This window comes from Alligator sinensis, unplaced genomic scaffold, assembly GCF_000455745.1.
Source record: "Alligator sinensis unplaced genomic scaffold, ASM45574v1 scaffold667_1, whole genome shotgun sequence".
Lineage (NCBI taxonomy): Eukaryota > Metazoa > Chordata > Crocodylia > Alligatoridae > Alligator > Alligator sinensis.
In genome coordinates this window covers 219,159-232,586 of record NW_005842636.1, presented here as the reverse complement: position 1 = coordinate 232,586, position 13,428 = coordinate 219,159, and the positions used below count along the sequence as shown (strand labels likewise).

Below are 13,428 nucleotides of genomic sequence, written 5' to 3'. Positions count from 1 at the left end.
TGTCCTGTGGCGCGGGGGGGAGGGGGAGTATCTCCCACCCCTGTGCGCCGCTTATCTGGTGGCTCGTGCCACTGCTGCTGATGCATGTGCCCCTGGATTGGGGTGGGCTGGGGCCAGGGCTGGGGCCAGTGCTGTGTGCGCTCTTCCCACTGGGGGCTGGGCCACGCTGCGCTCTAGGCAGGTGGCGGTGGTGCTGGGATGGGTAGTTGAGGGGCTTTGGCAAATTTTTGGGTGGCTCTAGCCCCCCCTGTAGCTTGCTTCCAGCACCATTGCTGCCTGCCCCAAGCACAGCCTAGCCCAGCACAGCCTAGGCCCCACCCCTCTCTGCCCCAGCTGGGCAGCGCGTGCCCCAGCCCCACTCCCTTCCTCAGCGCAGAGGCCTTGATTTACTCTCCCTGCCCTACCACTACCCTTCCGTCTCCTCTTCCACCCTAACAGATTTACCAGCTGAACACTGTTCTTCAAGCTGCCAGGCTGGTATTGGCCAATATGCCTCCTTAAAAATCAGCTATCAGTATCAGCCCTAAAAATCTGTCTGTGCACCCCTGTAAAATATGAGTATGAAACCACTTGGATGGACTTTACGGGTGATCCTGAGGATACAAGTGTTGGGGTTTATTGGAGGAAAGCAGGCTAGATTTGCACCTTATGCTACGTCTCTGATTTAGTCTAAGCCAGAGGCCATCAATGTGTGGCATGGATGCCACAAGTGGTGCAGGCAACCTCTGTGTGGTACATGGCAGACTGGGAAGGGTACAGGTAGCACAATGGCAGATAGGGCAGGGGACAGCAATTGAAGCATCAGATCAGGCAGGGAGCAGAAAACTGAGCAGCAGATTAGGTATGGGAAAGCATTTGGAGTGGCATTTGGGGCGGATGCAGGGCTAATTTGTGGCATGTCTGCCAAAAAAATTGGCCTCCAGTGGCATAAGCTTCCTTGAGCCTGAGCTCACTTCTGCAGATGCTGTGGAAGAAAGTGCACAGGGCAGTGTAAAAAGTACAAAAAGGAAGAGACGGGGAAGGGGGTAGTGCTGGGAAAATTAAGTAGGCCATAAACCCATAGGGACAAAGAATCCCAAAAACTAATCTAGGTAATAGCATAAGAATCCATAGTCCCTGTTTAGATCATGCTTAATACAGTCCAGTTTGTGAATGATTTCTTGTTCTGCAGTTTCCTGTTGAAGTTCATTTTTAAAGCTTTGCTGCCTAAACAGCTACCCTGTGGTCAACGATGGACTATTCGGGAGGTTCAGGTGTTCTGCCACAGGCTTGTGTCTTTCTGGAACTGATATCAGATTGGTGTGTACTCATTCTTGCATGTAGGGATCGCCCTGTCTAACACAGACAGGAGACACCTGTTGGCAGATGATGTGATCTTGGTAGAGCTGCAGGTGAATTAACCTTGGATGTTTAGAATCAGTGTTGTTTGGTCCTGGAGTCAGAGGCTGGGGTCCCAACACTTGTGATGACTACTTGCCACTAGCACTGTGCCCCTCAAAAGGTGAAACCTTTAATGCAGCACCTGATTCACTGTGCCAGACCTATAGAGCTTTACCTCCAGTTAGTCTCCCCTTCCTTCTCCCTATTCTGTCCTTTTTAATCTAAAAAAGAATTCTATATGTCATACAAGTTTTTTGTTAGAGGTTTGTGGATTCATCATAGTTTATTTAGATGTTTAAAGGTAGTAATAGGTTTAAGCTTTAACATATTTTGTACTATATTTAATTTTTAACATGGTTGTTTAAAAATGTAACTTACGTGATATTAAATAGAAAACTTCTTTTAAAATGATTCCCGCCCCCCTCTTTTTTTTTTTTTGTATTAATTGATAAACTTGGTGGCTCTTGGACAGGAGGAGTGCTGCTGAGGTAGTGGGGAGACAGCCTATGGCTGCAGAGGCACTACAAAAATTCAGTAGCATGGTGCTTTCAGTTGATTGCGATATGGAATTGCTACTTGATCTACAGGGAGAGTTGGAGCTGGGTAAAGGTATGTAGCCACTTGTAGATTGTTGGAAAGATCCACAATTGTTGGAAAGCTTTAAGTAGAAGAGATTTATTTGGCTCAAGGCTGATCAGTACAGTAAAATAAAAGGCCATTAAGAAAGGATTACAGGAGGCTTTCATTTTGATAAATGGATTAAGATGAGATGAGGCCGAAAAGATTTGGAATTGTGGTCTCTCTTATAAATTACACCTTTAATTTATTCTCTTTAATCTCTGGCAAGAGGTGCTTCTGCTCCTGTTACTTAGCAGTCTTTAGATGTGAAAGAAACTAGCAGTTCTTTGGTATGATGCTACTCATGATTGCAGGACAAACCACACAAGTAGTGGGAAGATAAATGTTTAAAGTTTTATGTGAGGGCCAATTGTTTCAAGTGCAGTTAAATCAATGTGACTTGTCAAATGTAAACAGTGATTGAAAGCTTAAGTCTAGTGGAGTGGCTGATGGAGCATTAAGTAGATAACTCCCTGTGAGGGAGTGAGTAGAGAGAAACTGAAAATTTGTTGATAAAAGAATGTTTTTGAAGTATGTGGAGAGCAGGCTTCCACGATGGGCCCAGAAAAGGTTAGGCAGCTAATGAAAATATAAACTTGAGATGACTTGGAGAGCCCACTCGGATCCAAAATGCCCTTTTTTCACTTGAGTATATTCCTTCTTGTATTTTAGCAACAAAACGAGGTTGCTTGCAAGACAATTCCTGGTTAAAGAGTGTATACTAGGGATAATGATGTTTTCTTGTACTTCCAGCCTGACTTACGATGCTGCACTGGAAGTACAGGATAAGAATATATAAATAACAGGATCAAAAGTAGTTGGAAGTGGTAAAACAACTTGATTTTTGACAGGGTGCTTTCTAAATATACTTTATTGAAAAGGGTAAAATTAGGTTTATTTTCCATAGTGCAGTGGATGAGCCTAACTTTTTCTCCCTCTCTTGCAGTTGGCAAACATGAGTTAACAGGACACAAAGTGGCAGTGAAGATTTTAAATCGACAAAAGATTCGCAGCCTTGATGTCGTAGGAAAAATCCGCAGAGAGATTCAAAATCTCAAGCTTTTTAGACATCCTCATATAATTAAATTGTAAGTTTTTTGTTTTCATGATTGTTTAAAGAAGCAGTAAGTCTTTTGTCTCACTTTTTAAAAATCTGGAACAGTTATTACAGACACTACCAAGCTAAATGTAAGCTTTAAAGGTAAAGTATAATATATCTTATTTGAGCTGGTGTAAAATCCAACATGCATGAATTGGACTGCTGTCAAAAAATATATATTTTTAATTTTTTTGACAGCAGTCCATTTCGTGTATGTTAGATTTTTTTCAGTGGGCTTTCTTCAGAATATCTTCAGGCAAGTAGTTTTTTTCTGAAGGGGAGATAAACAGAGATCTAACAAATTGCAAAATCATCAGAGGTGCTCATGTTCAGTAGCTGAGTTATATTTGCTAACATTTTTCTCCTTAGCAAACTACTTGTACTCAGCTGCTACTTCATGTTCTTAAGTGGTTATTTGAAAATTATTTTCCTGTTTGTCAACTTTCAGTGAATAATTTCAGGGTTGTGAAATGAATAACTTCTCTGAGGAGGTCCAGTGTGTGTTCCACCCCCTTTCCTAGTTTCACCTCAATCAGTGAACACTGGTGCATTCCCAAATGTGGGCTTGCTCTTTGGTAGTTGCTTTGATCCTGGGATCTGTAACTTCTTTTAATAGTTGATTTGGTGTATAGAGGAAAAATTTCTAAAAGGGCATGTCTTCACTGCAGGGTAACTCAACCTTGATTAAATTCTAGCTCTGTCATGAGCAGTCGCAATGCAATGTCATTCTCAGTTGCATCCACTTGACTGTATGCATGCTGAGTGTTGCTCTCGCTCAATGGTGATGTCACAACTTCTCATGTTATATCCTCTGGTTCTTAGCTTTGCAGTAAGCTAAGCTGTTCCAATTCTTTCCTAGTGAATTGTGGGAAAACAAACATTGGTGAGTTCAGGTTGCTTAGTTTGCATATACATTCTCTGGAGGGAGGTTTCCCAGCCCAGGTACTAGAATGACTTGGGATCTGGTTTATACTCTAGGTTAGGCCATCTTATTTCACTAGATAAAGCACCATTACATTTTTGGTAAGAGGTTTTTGGCTGACAAACTGGATTAGGGACAATGTGAGAGATCCCAGATTAACTGCAGTGAAAACGGGCAGAAAAACATTCCCTCTTCATCCTTCATTATTCCTCAGTTCGAACACTGAAAACAAATATGAAACCTAGAATATTGGTCTTATTTACTCAATGGAAGTACACAGACTTATTAAATACTTAGTTATAAGGTATAATGATTAGATTTTGTTTTCAACACTGCTCATATTCTATATTCTGTGTTGATTGTATTAATAACATGTTGTTTTCCAGGTACCAGGTCATCAGCACACCAACCGACATCTTCATGGTGATGGAATATGTTTCAGGTGGAGAACTGTTTGATTATATTTGTAAAAATGGAAGGGTAAGAGGAACTCAAACTTTTATAAAATGTGCTTTTTTGTTTGTTTGTTTGTTTAGAATGCCTGTCTAGTGCTTGTCCTGTTAAATAGTGGGGAGAGAGAGAGAGAGTGTGTGTGTGTGTACATGCACGCACATGTTCAGATGTAGTCCTTCAGTTTAAAATTAATAGTTGTGAAGTATTCTTCTCCCCCCCCACATGTAGCAGGACCAGCATGATGCTCCCTGGTAGCTGTGTGGCTCCTGTTCTGCTCCAGCTCTTAGGTTATCCTTCCTGTTCCATTCCACGCCACTCCTTTGTTGGAGTAGTTTGAATGTGAAAAAGGAATACTGCCTCAGCATCCCCAAGCAGGGACCCTTTCTGTTTGGCCAGTGGGTCTTTCCCAAACCCCGCTGTGTCCAGCCTTGTCCCTGATGCTAAATGGGCCCTCCTGGTCTGTCTGCACTCCTAGGGCACATGTTGCCACGGGGCTGTTTGTAGCCTTCTTCCCTTACAGGCATGCCCATGCTTTGCAGATGTTAGCAGGTAGCTGCTCCCATGGGCACCTTGTCCCCAATACAATGTCTGGCCTCTGCCTCTTTCCTCTAGCTGACCCCCTTAGCCTAGGCCAGCGGTTCCCAATCTGTGGTACGGGTACCACCAGTAGTATGCAGACAGCCTGTCAGTAGTATGTGTTAACAAATTTATTATAATTACTTTATATGACAAATTTGCTGGCAGTTCTTAAAATTGTATCATTTAAAATTTGATGCTGTGCAATCTGTCAGTTTGGGAACCGCTGGCCTAGGCCCACTGTGTTGTACCTGGCTTCTTGGCTCCAACCCGTTTCTCGTCCCTTTTCAGGCTTTGGACTGCTGGCCCGTTTCCTGTCCCACTAGGGCTCTGTGCCCCAGGCCCTAGCTTTGTCTCTCTTGGGGGAACCTGGCCCTGGTCTTACCCCTCTTGGGTGCTGGCCCTAGCCTTCCCAGCCTTAACCCATGTCTGTCACCTTTCTAGGTTCAGGTTTTAACACTTCTAAGCTTCTGCTTGTCTGTTTCTTGATCCTGGACCCTAGCAGGGTTCAAAAACTGTATGTGCCCTTCTGGCACCCAAAAGTGGCCTCCTTGTTTCCCCTTCTAGCCACATCTGGTCCACCAGTAGTCTATCACCAAATAAAAAGGGACTCAACAGGTGAACTCACTTCCCTTCTGGGGCTACTTATGGTGTAGGTTCAGTCCTTTCTCTGGCAGGGACCATCCTGCCCTATCTATGGTCAAGGCTCTACTGTTCCTCCTGCATGAGGGAAAGCCTATTTGTTCCCCGGACACTGACCTTTCTAGCCATCCTGGCCTGTTAGCTGGCCTAAACACAAGAGCTGCTTGTTAGCCCCTGCCCTGCCAGCTGCCTTTGGCTGGGCCACAAAAACCCTCCTTCTAATGGCGCTCTAGTTCTCCTCCAGTAACAGGGTAAGGGTTCCCTCTCTCACTCCACTTACAAGGTTTTTTACTACATTCCCCATTCCCCCCATTCCCGGGGGATGCTGGATAACAAAATATGCCGGTTAATTGAGCAGCCTGAACAGGCATCCTTGCCTGTTCAGACTGCCCCAGACGCAGCAGGAGAAGCGGAATCGCCGTCCCTCCTGCGGGACAGGGAGGTATGCCCTGCACAGCCTGTTATGCCCCCGGGTGCGGGGGCTCGGCAGCACAGGCTGCTTTGCCCGGGGCTGTGGGAGCTCAGAAAAACCGGAAGTGCCATGGTAGGCACTTCCAGTTTCACTTTACCTTACCAGCCGGCATGCCGGTTAATAGAGCATGCCGGCTTGTAAGGTGCCGGTTAACAGAACTTTTAATGTAATTAGTTCTTTGATTCAGAATTTGCATCTTACCTGGACAACATGCGACACCAATATCGTTGTTATAGACAAGCCTACTGATGCACCTCTAACCGCTCTTGTAAAATCTTCTGAAGGTTTTGGTCCATTCAGATCTGAGTCTCCTGATGTTTAGTGAAGCTCTATATACCAAATACCCTTGCTATATGAAGCAAAATATGAAATATTTGACCCCTACAAAGATGGTAGTTCTGTATATACTTTTGAAACTGACTTGAGACCTCAAGTTTTGACTGACACAATGAATCACACTTTTTATAATTGAGTCAAAGGATAACATTTTAAGAGCAAGTTCTATTGAAAGCATTGTAGCTTGGGAACATTAGTACTAGGTTCTAATATTGTCTCAACCACTGAAACTGAGACCGTGGCTAGTGCCGGAGCAAAATGGCATCCAGTCTCTAAAATATTTATGCATAACTTTGTGTTCATTAACTCAGATGTACTTGCAATTGTATAAAAATGCCTTGCTGCTTCTAGAAAAATATTGGATGTATCATTTTTTTTTTTTCATTTCTTTCCTTTTTTTAGCTTGATGAGAAGGAGAGTAGACGTCTGTTCCAGCAAATCCTTTCTGGTGTGGATTATTGCCACAGACATATGGTAGTACATAGAGATCTGAAACCTGAAAATGTACTGCTTGATGCACACATGAATGCCAAGATAGCCGATTTTGGTGAGCACTTTTATTCTAAACACAGTAATGCTTTGGAGGTTATTCAAATGCTATATGTAAATGCAGAAAAAATTCAGGTACTTGTATACCATGGTGATGGACATGGCAGAACAGGGGCGGGCAAAATATGGCCCACAGGCTGGATCCAGCCTGCCAGGCCATTCTATCCAACCCATGGAGCACCTAAAAAAATTTAGTAAATTAATACTTATTTGCCCTGGCTCCCTGTCAAAGGTGGCTGGAGCCAGGGGCAGTAGGACCCAGAGGGAGCCCTCGGCAGGTTTGAGCAGCCCACCCCCAGCCAGATGCCTGCTTTCCTGCCCCTGCCCTGCTCCAGCACCACATGGCTGTGGCTCTGAGCTGCATCCCTGGACTGTGGAGCATGGGACTGCGCTGGTAGGGGTGTGTATGTGTGTGTGTGTGCATGTTTGGCAGGCAGAATATGTGTACGTTTGCAGGCACGGGGAAGTGCGTGTGCGTGTGTGTGCAGGCACGGGGGAGTGCGTGTCTGCAGGCAGGGGGGTAGTGTGCCCACACACACACACCCTCTCCCCGTGTGTGTCTGCAGGTACGGGGGCAGTGTGTGCTTGCAGAGAGAGACGCGCGCGCACACAGGCAGAGAGTATGTCTGTGTCTGCAGGCACAGGGGCAGAGTGTGAGTGTGCGCGCGCTAATAGGGTGAGCCACATGCACACCCCTCCATACACATGTACCTATGCCTCCCCTCGCACTGCCATACACAAACTCCAGTCACCCTCACCCCCAGGCCCCCCCACATGCCCACAGCCCCCACAAACCTATATTCACCCCCACACAATATACATGTGTAAGACTTAATTTTAAGCTATTGTGCAATCACCCTTATGTGCACTACACAAACGCATGTAAATCAGGATAAAAACATTTTTTGAAATCAAATTAATGAATGTTGTTGATGATTGCTTTTTAGAGTATACTTTGGTATGTTTCTGGTTCTGGGATGGCAAAACCCCTTGCTGAAAGGAGTACTTCTGGGGGCAGGGGGAGGGACTTCTGGTGGCAAAGGTCAGGGGTTGGGGAGTGGGACTTCTGGTCACAAGATGGCGACCAGGGGGCAGGGCACCTGCCAAGGGGCGGGGCTATCCATGTGGCTTTTGACAGCTTGCCAGAACTCGGTAATTGGCCCTCCGCCTAAAATAATTGCCCGCCCCTGTGGTAGAAGGACCTAATAATGTATTTGTAGGAAAAAAATGCAAACATTGCTTAGTGGAGCATTCCCTTTTCCATATAAGCCATCTTTTAAGTCAGATGTCTCTTGTGACACAATAGAAATTGACAGTTAGCCTGGCCTTGCAGAACAGTATTTCTCTTCTAGGTAAAATGCAGTACTTTAGTTACCCACAACTCCCTTTTTTTCTGAAGGTTGCCATTTGAGGTTGCCTAATTTCCATGGCTGTTTGTCTGTTTGTAAAAAATGCAAATGTTCTTCCGTTTGTTGTAATAATTATGTGGGGGAAGTACAGTGCAAAGGAAATTGAACATTGAATTCACGCTGATGATTCCTGAAAAAATGAAGAACAAACTTTTTAGTAATCTTGCAATACATTGTTGAATTTATCCAAGGTTAGGAAGGTCATATTAGTTTGTTTGTATTGACTTGCTGTAGAGTAGCAGGAACTATAGGTGCAGAGGGACTGGAAGTTTTTCTTGGGATTGCCAGCATTAGGAATACTTCTTGCCATATAAACATAGAAAGGTATCCAGACTGCTACATAGTCGTGATATTTCTTTTGTAGGCATAGTGGATAATACCTGCCTTTGTAAAGTGCTTTGAGATCTCTGATGAAAGGTGCTAGGTAATGTTGAGTACTCAATTATTTCAAAGGTATGATGTTCAAGTACTTTGGGGATTGGGGATCTTATTCATTCTTTCAAAGGGATTACTACACTTTATGCAGAATGTTCTTGGATGAAATGAGACTAATTACATTACAGTAAAACCAAATGTAATATTAATTCTTAGAATAGCTTTTTTACTATACATACTTGCTAGAAAGCAAGAAGAGTTGCACAGAAACTTACTCCCTACTCAATAAATGGTGCAGGCTAGATAAGGCACCCTCTTACACCACATCCAATGTGCAAGAAGTATTGAAATAATTCAGTTCAGTAAGCCATTGCGAGGACGTTCAGTTCCAAAGAATTAGTTGACACCTTGCCCAGTGGGTATTGGGGGAGAGGGTCCATCTTAATTTGTGAGACGTAGTTTCTGTAGTGTTCTGTAAAGAGTTTCCATTGAATCTTTTTATGTATTCTTGTAGAAGCTATTCCTGAACTATCCCTTTATCTATCTTTTTTTTAGTAAAAGTCTTTGGGAATAATTATGCTTTTGAAGTTTTTTTTTTTTTTATCCTGTTAATAAATAAAGTAGCCTCTTGGCTCTGTGACCCCCAAAATACCAGTCTTACTGCATGTTGGAATGAATGTATGCTGTCAGGCATTCTTAGACCATGTACATATTCTAACTCTTTAATATCAGTCTTGCCAATGTTGGGTAAAATGCATACAAAATTTGCATACTAGTATTTTAGAAAAAAAAGTATGAAGTACAGTTGCTTGTAAATACTGAAATACTTATGACGGCAAACTATGTAAAAATTGTTATTCCTGTTGGCACTAGTGGCTATTTCTAAAATGTTTGCACAAAATGTTAAATAATTTTTGCTCTCTGAATTTTATCTTTTAGTATCTGCTTTTGTATACTTTCAGGTCTATCAAATATGATGTCAGATGGAGAATTTTTACGAACAAGTTGTGGTTCTCCTAACTATGCTGCACCAGAAGTAATTTCAGGAAGGTAATATTCCTTTTATTGGATAATGTATGCATGTATTCGGATCAGCGGTGCGTGGGTGAAGAACTTGCTGTTTTAATGCTAAATTAGAAAAAAAGGAAGCTAATAAATAGTTTGATAAGGTAGCCTCTGAAGTGGCCTTTGATATTCAGAAATCAGGTTTTCATAACCCTATAGGATTCTCATGGCTCCTGAAGTGTTTGTTTTATGAAAGCTAAATTTCAGGTTGTATGTGATAAAGGTGCACCGATACATCGGTTCAATATCAGGTTGGTACCATTATAAAGAAAACTGGCTGTATGGATATCGGCCCAAAGGGGCTGATTAATTTGGCCAATAAATGCCTGTGCTGCGCACAGTTGCAGCACAGCACTCGGGCAACAAGAAGCATAGCCAGCAGCATGGAGAGTTGCCTCCAGCTGGTAAGTCCAGTGTGGTAGAAGGGGAGGAGAGAGGGAAGGGGTGTGGTGGGGGGCAGATCAATGCCCCCTGTGGTGAGGGAAGGGGCAGGTGCTGCTCAGGTTGGGGGGAGGAGTGCGGAGCCATGGCGGGGGGGGCGGGGAGCAGCTCCTGCTGGTGCTTGCACTGTTGGGGGGGCGGCGTGTGCCCCCTTGATCTGTGCAGGGTGCGACGGGCTGCAGCCAAGACTGTGTGGGGCTCTTCTCAGTGGGGGCTGGGCTCAGAGCAGGCGCTAGTGGCACTGGGCAGATGCTGCATCCACCCCACATTTTTCCGCTGCTCCACTCCCAGCGCTGCCAGCTGCCTGGTGCAGCCCTGGCTCAACGCCCTGCCCAGGAATAGCCAGAGCTGCGACTGGCAGTGGTGGCATAATATGGGGTGGATGCAGCATCCTCCCAGTGCCTCTGGTGCCTGCTCCAACCCCAGTCCCTGCTGAAAAGAGCCCCGCACAGCCCCAATTGCAGCCTGCCCCATGTAGATCTGGGGGGCATACGCCCCACCCCCCACAAGTCACATTTCTGGCCCCCTGCCCTGCCTGGGCAGTGCCTGCACCTGCCCCCTCCCTCACCACAGGGAGCGTTGATCTGACCCCATATGCCTTTTCCTTCCCCCTCCCCTTCTACCACATCAGAATTACCAGCTGGAGGCAGCTTGTATTGGTAATCAGATCGGTATTGGCCAATATACCTCCTTAAATATCAGCTATTGGCCCCAAAAGTCTCTATTTGTATACCCGTAGTTCGTGGCGTCAACACCAAATCAGTGTGGTCAAAATGTACTTTAGTAAATAAGCTTTCACTTTCCAGAATTCCCAACATGGTCTATCTGATTGTTCATTAATGAAAATTTTGGAAGTAGAAGTTTTTTGATTAATTGAATAATTTTGATTAATTGAGTAATTTTGCTTACTAAAGAATTTCAGGCAGAAGAGTGCTATAATGTTTAATAATAGTGTGAACTTCTGCATTCTTTTAAATCCAAATATTGGTTTACTTGCACATAGGTATCTTGATCTCAAACCTAAAGTAGCAGCTGCCCTGGGCACTCAGTAGTTTCCACTTCATAGCTTTAAGAATTCTAATGCTGACTTACATTCAACAATAAGTAAATGTGACAGAGAAGCCTGGAGACTTCTCTGTTTACCTGCATGAAACCCTTAATTTCCAGTTTTGGAGATATATCATGATGTATAGGAAAAGATAAGGTAGTAAGTTTGCTAAAAATGTGCATCACTTCATTCATCTGCCTGATTTGGCAGTATGGCTTGTCCCTTCAGGCTTGTTCTGTCTGCCTTATTATTTAGGTGGCTTATTCATGGGAACTAAGAATGAGGCTGTGGACATACATAACTTTGTCCACATGAAGATTGCAGGAGGTGTTGCTGCTAGGGAGTATACATTGGCTGTTAGGATGGAACTGCATGCTCTTATAGTGACACAGCTCAGTTTTTAGTTCAGTGGTCAGCAACCTCTTCAGGTTGTGGGTTGGAAGAGCCAGGGCTGGATGCAGCTAGGACCCAGCTGACACTGCTGCTTCTTCCCATGGCAGCACAGACAGAGCTTCTGTGGCCACTACTGCTACCCACAGCTGAACTCTGAAGCTGGTGTCTGCAAGCTGGATCAAATGACTGCATCTGGCTCGCAAGCCATGTGTTGCCCACCCCTGGTTTAAATGGCTAAAGTTGCGCTGAATTCTTTTGCCTTATTTAAGCTCTGTGAATGTATTGCTGTAGAAGCATGTACGTGGTAACAATAGTCCATTCTAGTGCAATTGTTACATCTGTCTAGAACAGTGCTTCCCAAACTTTTCCTCAACATGACCCCATTCACTGATGTTGCGACCCTGTTTGAGGTCATAACCCACAGTTTGGGAACCGCTGGTCTAGAGCAGTGGTTCTTAACCATTTTTGTACCAAGACCCATTTGTAAACTTTGGCCAGTCTTGACCCAGTGCCCCTCACTCCTGACCCACTGCCCCCAGCCTCCCGGTGCATGGGGGATTGGGGACAGGCAGCCTCTTGCAGGCTGGAACCACAGCCTGCAAGGGAAAAGCCACAGCTTCCCATGTTGATCTTTAAAAGAGAATCCGTTTTTAAAGCTAGTTCACAACCCTTTCATATATTCTTGTGACCCACTTCTGGGTCACGACCCATGGGTTGAGATTTCTTCATCTAGAAGATTCTGCTATGCTTTAGCACCCTCCCTTCCCGTCCACACTGAACAGGAGGATGTTACATTTCTCAGCAAGTACGTGACTAGAACTGAGTTATACTGCTGCGTCTCAAAATTAGTTCTCCTGTACTTCCATGATATTGCTTTTTTGCAGCTTATTTACACTAACTGCATGTATATATACTACATTCATATAAATTACTAATAGCTGACTTTTTCCAGATTGTATGCAGGTCCAGAAGTAGATATTTGGAGCAGTGGGGTTATTCTCTATGCTCTCTTGTGTGGAACCCTTCCATTTGATGATGATCATGTGCCAACGCTTTTTAAGAAGATATGTGATGGTATCTTTTATACCCCTCAGTACCTGAATCCGTCTGTGATTAGCCTTTTGAAACACATGCTGCAAGTGGATCCCATGAAGAGAGCTACAGTGAGAGATATTAGGTAAAACACTAGCTGATGTCTTATTTCAGATGCTACAGTGATGGCTCTAGGGATGTGAAAGGTTAAATGATTAATTGTTTAACTGATGAGTGCAGTGATAACTGGCTAGCTTACTAGTTATCGTTTAGCTTGGGGCTCGGGGCTGGTGCGGTCTGGTAGGGGAGGAGAGAAAGGAAGCCTCATGGTGCCCCAGCAGGAACTAGAAGGCAGGAGGAGTAAAGGGTAGGGCTGTGCGAAGCTTCGGTTGCCAATTCATTTTGGAGATTTGGCTCAATTCGGTGGTCAAATCTCCGAATCGAATTGGGAGACCTGTTAAAAGGTCCCCATGGCTACCCTGCCTGGTCCCATCCTCTGGGCAATTAAAAAAAAAAAAAAAGCCCTACACTTACCGACTGCAGCAGCAGTGATCGATCATGGCATCTGGGTGCTCATGACAGAACCCCCCCACACAGGAGAAGCCGGGATTGACCCCA

The 13,428-nt window shown here is 44.5% G+C and overlaps 1 protein-coding gene across 3 annotated transcripts in view; it reads left to right on the top strand.

Moving 5' to 3' along the window:
- Nucleotides 1–13,428, top strand: part of PRKAA1 (protein kinase AMP-activated catalytic subunit alpha 1) — a 29,487-nt gene that overhangs the window by 6,995 nt on the left and 9,064 nt on the right. For 2 of the 3 annotated variants that reach the window (XM_006033460.3, XM_025215251.1), the window contains exons 2-6: nt 2,945–3,086; nt 4,406–4,499; nt 6,901–7,045; nt 9,794–9,881; nt 12,731–12,955. In XM_006033460.3, coding sequence (XP_006033522.1) covers nt 2,945–3,086; nt 4,406–4,499; nt 6,901–7,045; nt 9,794–9,881; nt 12,731–12,955 — 694 coding nt within the window. Of the gene's footprint in view, nt 1–1,852; nt 1,990–2,944; nt 3,087–4,405; nt 4,500–6,900; nt 7,046–9,793; nt 9,882–12,730; nt 12,956–13,428 lie in introns of all 3 variants that reach the window. The other variant, XM_025215250.1, reaches the window with a different exon arrangement.